Source organism: Rhopalosiphum maidis, chromosome 1 (genome assembly GCF_003676215.2).
Source record: "Rhopalosiphum maidis isolate BTI-1 chromosome 1, ASM367621v3, whole genome shotgun sequence".
Classification (NCBI taxonomy): Eukaryota; Metazoa; Arthropoda; class Insecta; order Hemiptera; family Aphididae; genus Rhopalosiphum; species Rhopalosiphum maidis.
This window is the reverse complement of record NC_040877.1, coordinates 68537260-68553995: the sequence shown is the minus strand read 5'-3', so window position 1 is coordinate 68553995 and position 16736 is coordinate 68537260. Positions and strand designations below refer to the sequence as shown.

At 29.8% G+C, this 16736-nt stretch overlaps 1 protein-coding gene across 1 annotated transcript in view; it reads left to right on the top strand.

Moving 5' to 3' along the window:
* Positions 1-16736, top strand: part of LOC113558961 (MOB kinase activator-like 2) — a 193152-nt gene that overhangs the window by 26529 nt on the left and 149887 nt on the right. Inside the window, exon 2 of the mRNA XM_026964553.1 lies at positions 678-1000. Coding sequence (XP_026820354.1) covers positions 778-1000 — 223 coding nt within the window. The 5' untranslated portion in view covers positions 678-777. The remainder of the gene's footprint in view (positions 1-677; positions 1001-16736) is intronic.

Genomic DNA, 16736 nt, shown 5'->3' with positions numbered 1-16736 from the left:
AGAGTGTGAAGTTTAGAGTAATGTATTATGGAGATTTGATTTAAAGTTTGAATTCTATAAGTTTTGTGAAGGTTATTGTTTGTTATACATGTTCCAAGATTCAGAGGAAAATAAGCGGAAACAGATGAATTGTATGGCTTATATTTTTCTGATGTTGGATGGTTTTGCAGCTTCCCCATGGCTGGATGCCGTATGTCCCATAACGGTTTAAGTAAAGACTTATAAGTTATTAACTTAAACTATATACTTTAAAATTCTTGGAATATTTTTTACTTCTTAAAGAGTGTCTTGTGGTTGATATGAGCTTATATTTTTCAAACGAAAACCCTCATTTTTACAATAAATTATTTAGTGGATAGTCATTTTTATTTTTAAATGTCGATGTACCTAATTGAAAATTCGATCGATTGGTTTCTCAGTTATTAAAATATTTATACTGAGGATAAAAATTTTTAAAAACGGTTTTGTAAAAATATAAAACAAATGTAGTATCGAATCTAGTGTTTATTATACTACCGAGACGACTTTTACGAATCGGGGGTTGAACACGCCTGTCAAATCACACTTTAGTCGTATATTTATGTTATTTAGCTTGCTGTCGATTAATACTGCACATGACCTGTGAGACGACAATAATAACAATAATAAATACCTTTACCAACGCTGTGGTGTTTCAGGTAAAGTTCTTGCTGAATTGCTGTGGCGGCGGCGCGGAGTCGCGATGGCCGCGTGACGACGGCCGTGACTAGCTGGTACTGCGGCTGGGCGGCGGGCGAAATGTGCGCGGTGAGCCGAGCGCCGGAGAACGTGTCCCGGACCAGCGTCGCTTTCGGCGTCGCGTCCCTGGCCATACTGCTGACCGGTTTCGTGACCGGTTCGTGGGTAACCACCAGGGAACCGTACAGGGTGCCGGGCACGGACGGCGCCTACACGGCCGCTGCGTTCCGGATCGGTTTGTGGAAGATTTGCCCCACCCTGAGGAAGACCAACTCCACGATGAGTGAGTACCGCGTGTTTTTTTAAAATATCCAAAAAGGCAAAGGCCATAATGTTATAGGTATAGTACGCTGAAAAGATTTTTCTGGTTTGCCGACTGCAGCGAATAGTTCATAAAAAGGGTATCTGTTCTCAATTGATATTTTTTTCGTGAAGTTTAATTTACGAATTCCTATATCTGATGAACAATATTATAATACACGACGCCTGTTTGTTGTGATAGAAAATAATTAAGTATTGAAAATAGAAGAGAAATCCATATGAACCAAATAGAAAAATTAATTATAATTATAAACGTCTTATGATGATAATAATAATAAATCGACGACAGTATATTATATATATACGAGGTGTGTAATTGTACACCTCGAAAACGAGACACGTGATACGAAAACCCACTCGGGATTTGCCTCCTTCTAACGCCGGCCCCGGGGGCATGAAAACGGGACGCACAGTATTACGTCGCCGATAGTGTTCAGCCGTCAGCAAAAACGGTTCGGATTACTCTATTTCTCATATCGCATAGCGGATTTATAATTTATACATAAAATATGCGTTTCATTACAATTTTGTTGAAAACAAAACCTTTTTCTTTTAGTGAGTTTTTTTTTTTTTTTTGTCAGGTAAATCTCATATTTATCGTTCCAAATTCAAAAGTTTGATATAATTCTGAAAATATTGAACGAATATTGTTTTATTTGTACACAAGCTAAGTGTGCGAAGTACACTGTTCTTCAGCGCTCACGTTATTACAAAATTGCGTTATAATTACTTCTATATACTTATTAGTAAATATTATATGTAGACAGTATACCGTTTTTGCATTCGGTAATTTATCTATCAAAAATTTCAGCAGATTTTATGCCTCGGAATCTGAGTTAAAAATACATAAAAATCAACGCCTGTTGTTTCAAAACACGAAAGCGGCGTGCACGACTTTGTAATATAGAAAGCAATTTTATGTTTACTTTTTTTTAAAAAAACGTAGTGGGGTGTATAAAAGTATTTTAAGTTGTATTTGCTAAAAAAAAATACTGTGTCACGCTTTTAGTAAGTTTTTTTTATACGTTTCGCTAGTTGTTCAGTCTGATGGCTGATCAATTAATTCTCCGGCGGTGGAAACTTCGATGACAAGCTCGATTTAAGATATATGTATTATCTTATATCGTGATGAACATATTATCTAGATTCAAGGCTGTACTCAAAACAATTTTTTGAAACGGAGAAAGGGTTCTACCCTTAAATCCATACAGTGGATTGTAGTAGTTTTTTTGTTGTTGTTTTGTTGATACTTGTTGACAACTACGAGAAAGTCAGCAAATTTTTCATATGCACCATGTTTACTGACCACTTCACATCTCATCAACAAACCTGATCACATTTTTTCATTGGTAGAATATGATAATGTAATATATAATAATGTGATAATGTTTTTTTTTTGAATAATTTAACAGTCAATGAAATGAGGCGGATTACGACTATGGCTGGGGAGGGTGGGATGCGTCAGCCGGATCAAAACTCGTATTGTTGTTGACATACTTATTTATTTTTTCATGTTGATAATGTCAGCCATCAATGTGTTCACTGTAGTGATGTGCATTATTTAAAAATTAAAATGCTGTTATTGATGGTGCCTGAGAAAAAATGAAAATAATTTTATTTAAATAAATTAATAGAAACACTCCCATAATAATATGACTGTATAACAGAGTGTGTAAAATTGTGTAGATTATTCAAACATTTCTGAAAAAACAAAAGGATTGGAAAGTAGTAAATCATTACATTTATATATCAGTTTATTATTAATTATAAATAATATGTAATTATATAACTGTGTAACTTCATAAATAATGTGAAACAGTTGACAGTATAGTTTGAACAGTCACAAATACATGTCCTGATCTGTATCGAAACGCAAACCACCTAGGTATTTTTACACGGTCGTTAAACGCCATTTCCGTCTATTCCTCGGATAGGCAAATAAAACAACTTAATTTCGAGATGGCGACGTCCAGTTTGGTTTTACGGCGTCCTTATATTTTCATCTATTTTTCATTTTATTTTTTAGAATTGTCCAGAGATAAATTTTTTTATGGTTTTCGGTTCATTGTCTGAATCAATAAAGTTCTTTTACCGTACGGTTGACTGTTTGATGAACTCAGTCGTAAGTTTTCCGACATGGAATATAATATATAGGCTGCCCATTGATCGGCGTATATTATCGTTGTATATATATTACGGTTGACCCTACGCGTCATTGTTATGATCGACAATAGTGTCTGGCCATATCGTTTTTCAACAATAAAGAAAACACACTGCGCCACCGTTCCGAATCATATTCCCGCATCGACTTGGGCGAATGCTTTGCAACATTATACCAACACCTATGATGTACCAAGTTATTTGCGTTTGCTGCCGGGGTTGTATATTTATTATTTAATCGGAATTCTAATTAATTACACGCTACAGATATTGTGGATATCAACTAGTTCAAAAGTCGAAGCCAAGTTAAACGATTGGTTTTTTTTTTTTTAAACGTTTTAACTAAATTAGTTTGTTCATTTTTTAATTTACTTAATAATTAAATCCGCTGTAACAACTTAACCTTTCCCAGTTAATCTAGTCAGTTGATTTTGTTCAGTTGGTTTACGTACTAGGTTTTATCGCTTTAATTCACTATAAGTTACCTAATTACGTTATTACATTTTACTGAAATAATATTATATATAAATTATCCAATGATTTCAATTAATAACGTGTTATTTTTCAAACAATCACAGCTGTTAGTAGGCAACAAGAAAAATGATGTGAGATGAATTTATAACAAAATATTTATTGTTATTATTGAAAAAAATTGAAAGTTACACAATTGTTGAATGTGCAATCCAGATGGACATTATCAATAATTATACTTAATGAATTCTTTTTATCTAACTCGTGTTAATTATTTTCATTGACTTGCCCTCCCCCTTTGCCGATTGATACACGACAGTGGATCTCGTAAGACAGTGTTCTCTTGCGGTCTTCGGAGTTAATAACAAGACGAAATAGCTCAATAAATATATGTTTTATTCTTTATTATAGATCGCATATGTATAAAATTATAATATGTAACACTCGTTATCGATTTAATACGATTTAATAAATCGTAATATTAAGGGTTTAAATATTTAAAAGATTCGAATGCATCACATTATAATATTATGTCGTTTATTACGTAAAATATCAAATAGTGAGACGGATGTCTATAAGTGGGGTCAAGAGACGTTATTATTACCTAGAGAACACAATAACTGCAAATATTAATAGTATTGTTATTATTATTATTGAATACAATAATATAATAAGTATATACAGCGTGATATGTTTTGAAATCAATTGCAACGGTCTGAATCTGTGTACGCTGCAATATCGCACCGTCAAAAGTGTTTTCTGCCGACAATGGGTATACGTTTACGCGCGTATAATATTCGAAAACGTTATCAGAATGGTATAATAATATAATAACGGTATACGCCGATGGTCAAGATCGTGTATATTGTGATAGCATAGTTAATACCTAATAGTTTTGGAAATCAACAGCAGTCCGTTAATATAGTAGTACTCGTGTACGGGTATTATATTATAATACATAAATATATATCGACGGTGCACAAACAAACTCGTGTATACAGAGTGATTAGCTGAGTACTATGCTCGCCATTATTATTTAATTTACGAATAAATAACGAATCTATTCGATGTCTGATTTTTAAAATCGTAGGTATATAGTACATACATATAAACACGACAAATGCTTTGATTTTTTTTTGTGCTTTCGTTTAAGCGCTGTCGACAAGACTAACGTCAGTACAGAGTATTAATAATAAAACAGATTTTTTTTTTTATGCTGGTATATAAATTTAAACTCAAACAAATAGTTTCTGAATTATTGAATTGCACGAGTATATGCTTGGTCATGATAATGCTAAGAATTCACGATAATAGGCTTAAAAAATCGAAAATTATAATAATTAAAATTTTTATTTCAATAAAAATTGCTTGAATCTACAAATGATAGACTGAATATTACTTATATTTTTTTTATCTTAAAATCCTTATTATACTTGGTACAATAATATAGTTTAATAACTCACTATAACTTGTAGGTATGTTGATTTAGTTGCATTCAATTTAAAAACAACAAACAAATTATATTTATGGTTGAAAGAGTGGTTTTTATTTAAAAAAAAAAGTTTATAACAATAATAATGTCAAGTCATAGCTAAAAATGTCAAAAATTAGAATTTAAATAAATGCATTAGCAAAGTACTTAAGTTCGTTAGCTTATTATAATAACCAACGTATGTAAGATTGATCTATTTTTATAACAAACTAGAATATCAAGTAAAGCATAGAATAATTATCCTTTTTTTAAAAAAAATTGTTGAGGTTAAAAAGTACAATTTTCAATGCATTTCAGTATTTATTATTAAAATATGTTAGTTTGTTAGTTCACCACCCTGTATAAACTACATGGTTATGATATACGTGACTTCTGAGTACCATTAGGACATGGTCTCTGGTGTCCTCTCGCGCCAGTGAATAACCCCACTCAACTACAAATGCTAAACACGAAGTCCGTTACCGTTTAATGACCACATAAGAATCACAATGATATTATCATGATCATAAGTTTCGTTGAGTACAATATTGATCACTCGTTTGCGTTTAAATCGTTGGTCTACTATTATATATTAATATATAAAGAGCATAGTTACTTATTTTTCGTATTACCACCGCGAGTATATACATATAATTGATTTTTTCATGTTTTCTCACATAACTTTTTTAATTAATTAAGTGTAAAATCATAACAAATTGTAAATTTGTTTTGATGATGATATTTAAGATAATGATAGTTAAATGATTAATGTGAACCAAAAGCCCGTGATTTAACAAATAATGAACATTATATTTAGGGTACCTATTATATTATAAATCAAAGTTGTCTTTCTTTTTAAAATACTTCAAATGTATCTCCATCATTGAGTAGGGAATTGCAATCGATATTTTAAAATTGATTATTCAATGACACATAATTGCAAATGAAAAATTATTTTGAATAGTGACTGTGTGATAGACTTGGTTTCAAAGGATATTATCTTAAGATATATTTATATTAATATTATTAATATGTTGTTCTACTGGTAATAAAGTAAATTAAACTATCTTTTATAAGACAGCGTGTATGATATATGTATATCATTAAAATATTTTATCATGTACACTATTGTTATTAATTTTAAGCCAGTGCCAACATACAGTGGAAGGTGTAAATAGTTTGAAATTATATTTTTTACTAAAAAAAATATTTTTATTATAATTTATAGAAAGAAAAGGAAAATAAGTAGAAAACTTCAAATATTTAAAAATAACCCAATAAGAGTAAAAATGTTTTGAAAATTGTATCATGTTTTAAATATGTCAGCATAAATATTTGATATTTCTATTTTCATGATTTTTTTTAAACTTTACCTGTTATTGCGATAATTACTAAGAATTCTAAATATAAACTAGATTCAACTTGTTGAAAGAAATCACTTTCAATCTTGAAAATTGAAATACGTTTTGAGCTATAAAAAATTTCTTAAGAGACAACTTATATACTAATACACTAAAACACACACACATACACATTGTAAGATAAACACATTAAACTTCCTTACAGAATCCAACATATTGAATCGGGTAGATATTTTAAATAAAAATTAATGCACACGAAATAAAAATAACTAAATAAAATTTCTGGGAATTTTTTTTTTAAAAGCTACATGTGTTATGTACGCTTGTAAAAGTTCTGAAGCATTTGTTTTCTTTTTGGACCCGTTTCGTAGGACAGTATTCGATTATAGAATTCTATTTGTACTTAGTGTATTTTAATATATATATATATATATATTATATATATACTATTGCATTAGTTCTGTTTATCTCATGTACGTTTGGTCTACTTCTTTTTTCTGCTGTTTTTGTTTTCTCAAAATTCAATATACTTAATTACGACCGTAGTTCGAACTCGATGTTTTTCTTGCGAGTTTAAATAGTATTAATGTCCTCGTCGTCGATCGTTGTAACCACGTGTAGTTTGGCACGCTGAACAGGTGATGGGTTTCAACTTTCTGGACACACACACAGAAAGAGATAGAAAAAGTGATAGAAGAAGAACAGACGACACAAAATGGTATGTCTATTTCTTAATCAAATAATTTCGAGGAGACAGACCAATGAAACTGCACAAAACTTTCAGTACGATAGTCTGCCTTGTACATATAATATGTTTGGAAAAAAAATTAGAGTCTCTTCTAATCAATATATGTTTGTTTTGTGTACGCGAACGGAATTTTACTGACTACGGCTTGTGTAATAAGGTTCTCGAAAAATAATAATCTATTTTATAGTTGTAGAAGTGTGTAAAAATTAAACAGTACACTATTATTCACAATATAATATATAATATGCCAGATAATAATATAGTGTTATATTTTCATCGGGTTCTTACTGTAATACTAAAAATGTGGTAGCACGGCGTATTATATAGGCAATTTCGGTACATAATCTCATTTTCAATTAATTCATATTATATTATGTGTTATTTATATAGTTTGACATAAACGGGAATAAACCAAAAGCTTGCAAATTATAATATTAGCATTACATGGGTTATCATTTAATTTTAATTAATTTATAATAGTTAGTTTATTTAAACAATATAATATTGTATTCTTTATTTAAATAAGAATCATTTCATGTAAAAAGTGGTTTTGTTAGTGATGATTTAGAATATTTCAAATTACATTTATATACCTAATACTTGATTTGCTTTTGAATGATGCAATACATTTACATGTTTTATTTTACAAAAAATTCTAAATATTAATGAATGTTTTGGAATTTTGTTTATATTAATAGATATTAAAAATATTACTCAATAGATAATGAGAGTAAATAAAAAAAATAATGACAGTAGTTATTAATATTGAAATACAAACGTCGTAGCAAGCAGAAAAGGAATCCGCTAATTACATTATATTATTATTATTCTATTTTTTTTATGTATTATTTTCAATTATTATTTGAGCATTAGAAAATAAAAAAATTAAACACGTTCTTCACCACTCACTTAAATTTCAGAAATCTGTAATATTGGATAATTTTGTGAGTTACGTGTCATACATTTCATCTTATAACTAAATACGATTGTACGTATGTATATATAGATAGTACTATTTAAGTTAAAATAAACATTTAAAACTTTTGAATTACCCATAAAATGAATAAATGTGATTTATTTTACTGATTAGATAAATTTTCTATTAAAGCATTATATATAATGTGCGTAAAAACGAAACCGAAGACGTGACTGCTTTGTAACGTTAAGCTATATTTTTATCATGTTTTTTACTGTGAAAATATTTTGAGTTTTCTTTCGTTTAAAAAAATAATAATAATAAGAGCTTTGAGAAAAATATCTTAAAGTTTTTCAAAGCAATGCTTTTAAATCATTTTTCCAAATAACATAGCTTGTTTTTTTTAGAACAAAAAAAAACTTGATTGTTATTTGTATTAAAAAATCAGATATATGAGGGTTAATGTTTTTAAGGTTAAGATCTTTGGGCCTCTACATGAGTTATCTCAGTGAGGTTTAGTAATCTGTAAAAATATGTTTAATAAAAATAAAAAATAAATTTAGTAGAGCATATTCGACATCAGATTTTATAATTTATAAGTAATTATAATTATTTTGCAATAAAAAGCAATAACAATAATTGTAAAACACAACTAATCATATGTATATATTTATCGTAGTAATTAATTTGATTTTTTATTTGTTTATTATTTTATATGTTACTTGGTGAGGACAAGATCGTATTACAAGTACATCAAAATCAATAATTTATAATAAATAAGATAGTTCTTATTTGAAAAAAAGTTTGTTCGTAATAATATTACATAAATAGTTAAGTTTCATTAAAAATTCAAAAAAAATCAGAATCCGAATAAATTATTAAATTATCAAAAAGAAAAATGGAGTCAGCATCCTCGGTGAACAACTCTGTTTATATTATTTTATATTGTGTGTTCTACAGGCGTTGAAATGTACTTAACCACAATAACTTGTATAATCCTAATCATCATCATTGCCCGAAAGTGGATTTCCCATAGGAAACATTTATTTTACCGAAGTGTGTCCTGTATATATATACTCTTCAAGACATGATAAAACAGTATCGTGTCGTTCTTGTTCCAACTAAAAATCATCGGCATAATCGGTATTATATTATGATATAAAACTACAGTATAGACGAGATATTGTTTTACGTTTACGGATTGTAATTTTTACGATTTTTCAGCTAGGTACTTAAAAAACGACATCAAAGGTTTAAACTAATAAATAATACGATCAAAGTTTACGAACAGGACAAATATTCATATTTACATTTACCGTCACATAACATATAACGTGACTGTAAAAAACAAAACCAAACATGAACACATTTATTGTAATAGATTTAATAATTTTAATTAATAGGTGCAATAGGTGCATGATTTATTCTTGATTTGAAATTCCCATAACTTTATTAGTTTTTATCTGACAACTTATAAAGGTTTTCGTAATATTTACAAAAGTTGGTGTATGACTACACATATATAATGCGTATACAGGGTGTAGTTAATAGAAGTGATAAATGTTATTTACTAAATTGGTTATAATTTACTGTGTCGTATAGAACAAAATGTATAAATACATATTAGAACAACAAATATTACATTCTTAGTTATTAATATTTGTTAGCTATATTTGTAGCACCCTGTTCATATTAATATTGTGTTGAAACTTTAATCGTAGTGGTTTTCAACTGGTGTGTCCCGGCATACTGGTGTGCCGTGAGCGCTCTTGAAGTGTGCCTCGAAAAATCTATTTATAGTTTTATTAGTATGTATATATAGGTTTATACTAACGTATATATATATATATAAAATAAGCTTCACATATTATATGGATTGGTGTGCCGCGAAAATTTTGTGGGAGATGAAGTGTGCTGCATGGTTAACCTTAAAGATTGAAAACTACTGCCGTTTAATGTAATGATGTACAGCTATTATAGAGATTTGTCAACATCAAATAGACTACTATGCTACCTTCTGGCTTTTATGTAATTTTTTTCATATATAGTGCATGTATTACTTGTATCAATTCTTCAGATAGGTATCTCGTAGCATAAATATAGTGTAAACGTTTACATTATAACTAATATGAATGATTTTTCAATGTTCTACGATACATAGACCAAAATTAAAAAATGAAATTACGGTATAACTAGGTAATCTGTATAATACTTTGAATTGAAAAATATAGTTTTTTAACAGAGTTAAATCTAAACAGTATTTTGTCGGCATACTCTGTGAGGTTTATGACCAGGAATAGAATACGGATGAAATTTTAGAACTTTACCGGTGCACGTAGATAGATATAATATTGTTGTATAGGACCCGGTGACAATACCGCGGTTGTGGTCGAAATGAAGCCATAGTGGTTGCGACGGACGCATTGTCTAATAATTACGTATGTATTGAAATTACCTTTGTGGTACCGTTTACAAAGGATATTATAACGTCCGGCATACTCGATACCGGGATTGGGAAAACGGAAAGGGGACTGTCGCTCACATCGATAATGATGCTAATGATAATAACAATAATAATTATACAAAGATGATGATATAATGGTATTTAATCTACACGGAAATAAACTTTTGTCCGTTTTACATAATGTGTACAAATTTTGAGCGTATAAATACGAATATATGATATGAATTATGTATTACCATCGAGTCGACGACACGTGTGACATATTGGTCCATCACCTTAAATCGTTATTTGACTAAGACCATCGACATATAGTTAGTAACCATTTCAAATTTAATAAAACGAAGTATGAATTGTTTGCCATACAATTATTATAATACATATATATATGTAAAATAACCAACTTGTTACATAGTATATAGTATTTTTTGGATTTTCGACATAAGCTAAAATGTTGACTTCTTTACCTATTGTTTTTTGTCCAGGTTGTTGCTATAAATAAAGTCTAGAATGTCTAGATAATATTTGTATATTTTAATTAAGTTGCAAAAAATCAACCTATTAGTTGTGGGATTTTATGTTTGTTACTGTAGGGTTTTTGGAACACGTATTTGCCAGACATGGGCTTCATTGCTATGAACCCGAGTGGTCACCCATATGAGAGTTAGCAACGCTGGTTGGTGCTTAACCGCAGTACTTTTCAATGACTGCGCGACATTACGTCCTTGTTATTATGTATATTATATTGATACAGCACTACACGATTTGATTGATTACTGCAGATCATAAGTGGTACTATGAAGAGGGATGGTTGAGTATGCAACTACCACCCCTGTGGATTTATTTTTGCTCGTATTCCCCTATATATTATTACATTAATATAATGTCCATATTTTGTCGTATTGTTTAAAGAATATTCTCGGATTCCGAAGCGTTTGAGTATGAATATTAATATAAACCAAAATAAAAATATGAAAACTTTGTATATTTTTATTCCAAAACCAGCAAAATTGAATTCTTGTAAGTTAATATTAGTCTCGGTTAAAAATAAAATCTGGTTTTTAATAGTATTACCAGTTTAAAAATTTTGACTAAATAGTGTTATTATTTCATTTAAAATATTATCTAACTTCCCCTTTCTGTTGAGATGATCTATTATATCATCTATACCACAAATATAACTTCACTACTCACAGACACAAATTTATCTTTTACCTTCGATAGAATGCTTTTAAACAAACACATTTTCACACATTTGTCGCTATATTGTGCATGCGGCTTTCATTCAATTATCATCAATGGCCACCTTTATCACCTATTTTCACTTCTGCCACTAAGTTGTGAATTGCAATACTCCGAATTTCGGGACATCTATAATAGAACACTATTAAATTTACTGTCGTCTGTATACATCGTATAAAGACATTTTCGTCGTTTACTAAAATTAATATTCAACTATTGCTTGGGTAGATCAATTAAACGTTCAAAATCAGAATTTACTTTAATCACCGAAAATGTGTCAGGAGATTTTTGTATTTTGTTTCCACTCTGATTGGTATAATACTAAATAAATAATTTATTTTTCGGTCCTTAAATATAATATATAGAGTCTAAGGGCTTATGTCAATACGACAAAATAGCAGCTGCAGTTGTGTGTATAATTTGAAAACATGATTTCGACAGCATATTGATGCGTTTTTTTGGTTGTACCACTACCGCACGTCAAACGGTTTCCTTTTTCCCCTCAAAATAACCGCGTTAATATTGAATGTATTTCAAATGAGAGAAATCGGACAGCAAACGTGAGAAAAAATCATGTTTAACAGTCGTGGTAGACGGACTAAACGATTACGATAAATCGTTAAAAATCGATTTAAAGAGTTTATGATTAATTCATACTTGAATAATGTCTTGAATATTCAGTTCGTTTCATTTACTGGTATAGGTAGATAATTTAATAGGCTATAACAGTTAAAAAAAAAAAAATGAATTAATAATTTCTTATGTGAAAAAGAATTATTTTATCGATGTATGAAATAAATATTATGATTACTTCAGTTCAATAACATCATAAACGTTTTACTTCATTTTGAATTTTGATAATATAAAAAATTGCGTAGAATTACTGTTGCTTTAAAAAATATAGTGTTCAGTTACACGCGTACGCAAGTATTCGTTTAGGCTGTTTTGTATTTATTGTTAAATGTATGAAATACTAAGCATTTTTATTTTGTTTTAAATATTATCACGAGAAGTTATTCGTCATATTTTAGCCGAGCACTTGCGACATGTAGTTTTAGTGACAGAAACAAATTCTCAGATCGTGGTGGTTGTATAAAAACCATAATAAATCACAATAAAATAAATTTAATCCCGTATTTTCTCAGCGAAATGCATTTATTCGTAACCGTACAGTGTAATAAATAATTCCGATATAAATATTTAACTTCTCGGGTTGACCGTGCGCGGCAATCATCGTCATACAGCGGGGGTCAACGCGGCGTGAAAGCTGTCACAGGACTAACGCGCTAGCTATTTTATTATTACATATTATCATCATCATCATCATCATCATCACCACCGCCATCGTTATTGTTGTAGCGACCGTCGACTTGTTGTACGTCCTATTCCGAGTTTCACACACATATAGTTTACTTACGACCGTTAAACCCGACCTCATAAATGATGCATGTATATTGCGTATTTTATTATTTGTATGTGTGTGTGGAAAACGTCTTTCGTGGGTTTAAATATACCTAACTTTGTTTACGCTCTAACGGTCACCTTCAGATGGGTTTGGAGGAGAAGTACATATAATATCATCCAGACCACCGGAAATATAGGAGATCATCAGTTTTTTATCGATACTTTAAATCGCAAATTTTGTAATAGTTCAGTAGGAATAAAATATAGTTCTACGATTATTCAAATCAAACGCGAAATATAATGTGATCTATGTAGCTCTCAGGCCATGGCTCGTTTTTAACTTAAAATATCGAAAATACGAAAAATGGGTAATGTTCTAATCTAACTAATACAGTTTGAAATCGGGTGGATTCAATCCAATATTAAAAGTACAGATTAAAAATGCTAAATGGTTTCTGCTGAGCATAAAGTCGTAGTGTTATGCCTTCGTGAAATAAAGACAACAAAATACAATTGTAATGTCACGAATACATCAACAAATTGATAAAATTATCTATACTGCTATTATACTACTATAAAAGACAATCGAAAACGTGACGTGAGATATATTAAAAAATAAATTTAAAATTTGAAATAATTACTCAAATTACTCGAAGAGTGATATCTTTATAAAATTCAATATTAAAACTATGTATATTTTTTTTATTTCACACAGGTATATAAAGAAATAAAATAAAAACTGTTAATATATTTTGCCTCGTATATCACTACTTTTATAAATTTAGGTATGTCTCAAAACTCAAAAGTAAGGTATCCATATTAATAAAAAAAATATAAAAAGCTAAATAAAAAAATAAAAAGCGGAAGTTCAAAGTGACGTAATCTGCACAAAAAAATAAATCATAGTAACATTTTTGTTTGGAACGGAATGAAAAGTTCTTTTCATCGAGCTTATGCACTAGGAACAAAATCAACCTTGCATCTTCTTACTACGAGATGCTGAAAAATATCTCAGAGCAATGCATAATCGATGATGAGACATACTGAAAAAAAAGGATTTGCTTTTTGCGTACAAGCTTTTGGCCCTATATTACCAGAGCCGTTTTGGATAAGTTTGCAGGTTGGGCTGTCTTAATACTTTTATTCTGTAGTCCAGATGATCTTTTGGACATTACTTTTTCTTGAGGTTGAAAGTCATTTGTGTAAAAGAATGGCGGGCGCATAAAAAGAAATGAAAAAAAAGTCATAGAGTACCTGAAAAAGAAAATGCTGACAGTGAATTTTTATGAGGGGGTGGGATAAGAAAATGTGCTTTGGTGATATTTGAAAAGTAAATAAAATAGCAATTTTTTTTATAAACAATCTTAGATATTCAATCAAAGCTCTTATGTAAAACTAGTTTATATTTTTTATTTTAAATAAGCAGACCTTATTTTTGGGATACGTCTAGTATTATGAATATATATTTTATAAACATATTATATAATATATTACAATTCTACATATTATATTGCTATAATGTTTCTTTGGGGTTTTGCTAAAAACAAAATGCTAACTCTGATAAATCAGTCCCATGATAATAGTTCTCTCTTCACTTGGTTCTTTTTCCTCCAAAGCTGACCGCAAAACTGAGTTTACATAAAGTACGCCCGTAACTCTTACGTTACGTCGGAACCTCGTAATATTTAGAACAGTATGTGTAAAGTTATTACCTTGAAAATACATTAAATTGATTTCATTATTGCATTAAAATATATTACGAATTGCACAAATATAATTTTAGTATCGCACTAAAAATATTTTTTTTTTCTAAATTAGCAAAAAATATATAGACATTTATAACAATATACCTAAATAAAATAAAACTAAATTAAAAACACACATTGATTCTGCTTGTGTTGCGTACCGGATAGTGTGCGATTTTCTATAAATACATTTTATTATTATCAATAATATTTTCGTAACGATCTTACGTAATCGAGATCGACGCGCTATCGATTCACATAAGCCGCAGTCAGTCGCCTGATGGACACCGCGGAAAGCTCACTACGAGTGCGCAACGCGTCTTCCGTGCTGTTCGTAAGCATTTAATTATCATTTATTAATTATTCGTAACATATTCAAATTTGGAATACATTCCACATAAAAATAAAATAATTGTTTTTATTTACTTGTTTACCACGTACTGACAGCTTGCAAGTTACAATATTTCGTTGCACAACAAGTGATGATTTTCTAATTTTTTTTTTAGTCTAATGGTTGTTTAATCACAACAAATATTCTTATATATGAAGAAACTTCTTTCGACATCAGTCGTTGTGATTCAAGCATAATATTAGAAGTAAATTAGAATTCAGATTATCGCCACTCAGATCTTCTGGAAATTCTTCCTTTGTTATTATTTCTTCATTCAGAATTTGTCAAAATGTCATCAATTATAATATAAATGTACACTTCACTGATACGTTCACTTCATTTTTATTTTATATATAGAGATCAATGTTTTTCATATTATAATTGAGTAGCATCAATTAAAAAAAATAATATATATGTTAAAAGTTGACAGTTTTACGAAACAATTTCAAGCTCATTTATCGACGTATACTAATATCTGGAAAAAAATGCAAATGTAAATAACTTTACTGTTCCAATAATAATAAAAAATAATACAGTGGCGGTCGGGAACTGATTGCGTAGTGAGACCACCTCAAGCCCACCAAAGATTTTTGCATTCGGTTATATTATAAACGCGCACTTATCGTTCGTCTCTTTTCGTAATAATATTTTATTTAATCGACGCCGTGCACAACAGTGGGTTGACCCTAAACTGCAGCGTAACGAAAATCTATACCGGGCGCCGGTGATTTATCATCGATGTCGGTTGTGAAGTGCCTCTTAAATAATGTACAACTTGTATTCAACTCGTATTATAATAATGGTATATATATATATATATATATTTGAAGGTTTGAAGAATATATTTTTCCGCTGAAACTTTTAGGTGTTATTAAAACCTGAGAAAACGCCCCGCGTTACATTCGCATGGCACGAGAAAAATGTATAAATTTGAGACGCGTGGCGGGAATCTGAAGGTTTCGTTTGTTCGCGCAAAGTTCCAGATGGAAATTATTTTAAAACTTTCTCTCATTTGATAACACTATTGGAAGCACCGCTGAAACACACATATACCGTTAAGAATGTTTTTTTTTTTTAATGCGATCGTAATTTATATATTGAGATATGTTATTGTTTTTTTTTGCTATTAATTGCAGGATGTTATATAAAACAAATATACACATCTTGTAGAGTACCTATGTAATGGTACACAAGTCTATGAAAAATGTACTGTATAATAATATTATGACGATACGCGTGCCGTTTATCGCGCGAAGATAGTGTCCTGCGTATACCTGTAGAACAACCAGGAATTTATATATATATAAAAAAAAGAGAGGGTCTAAAAA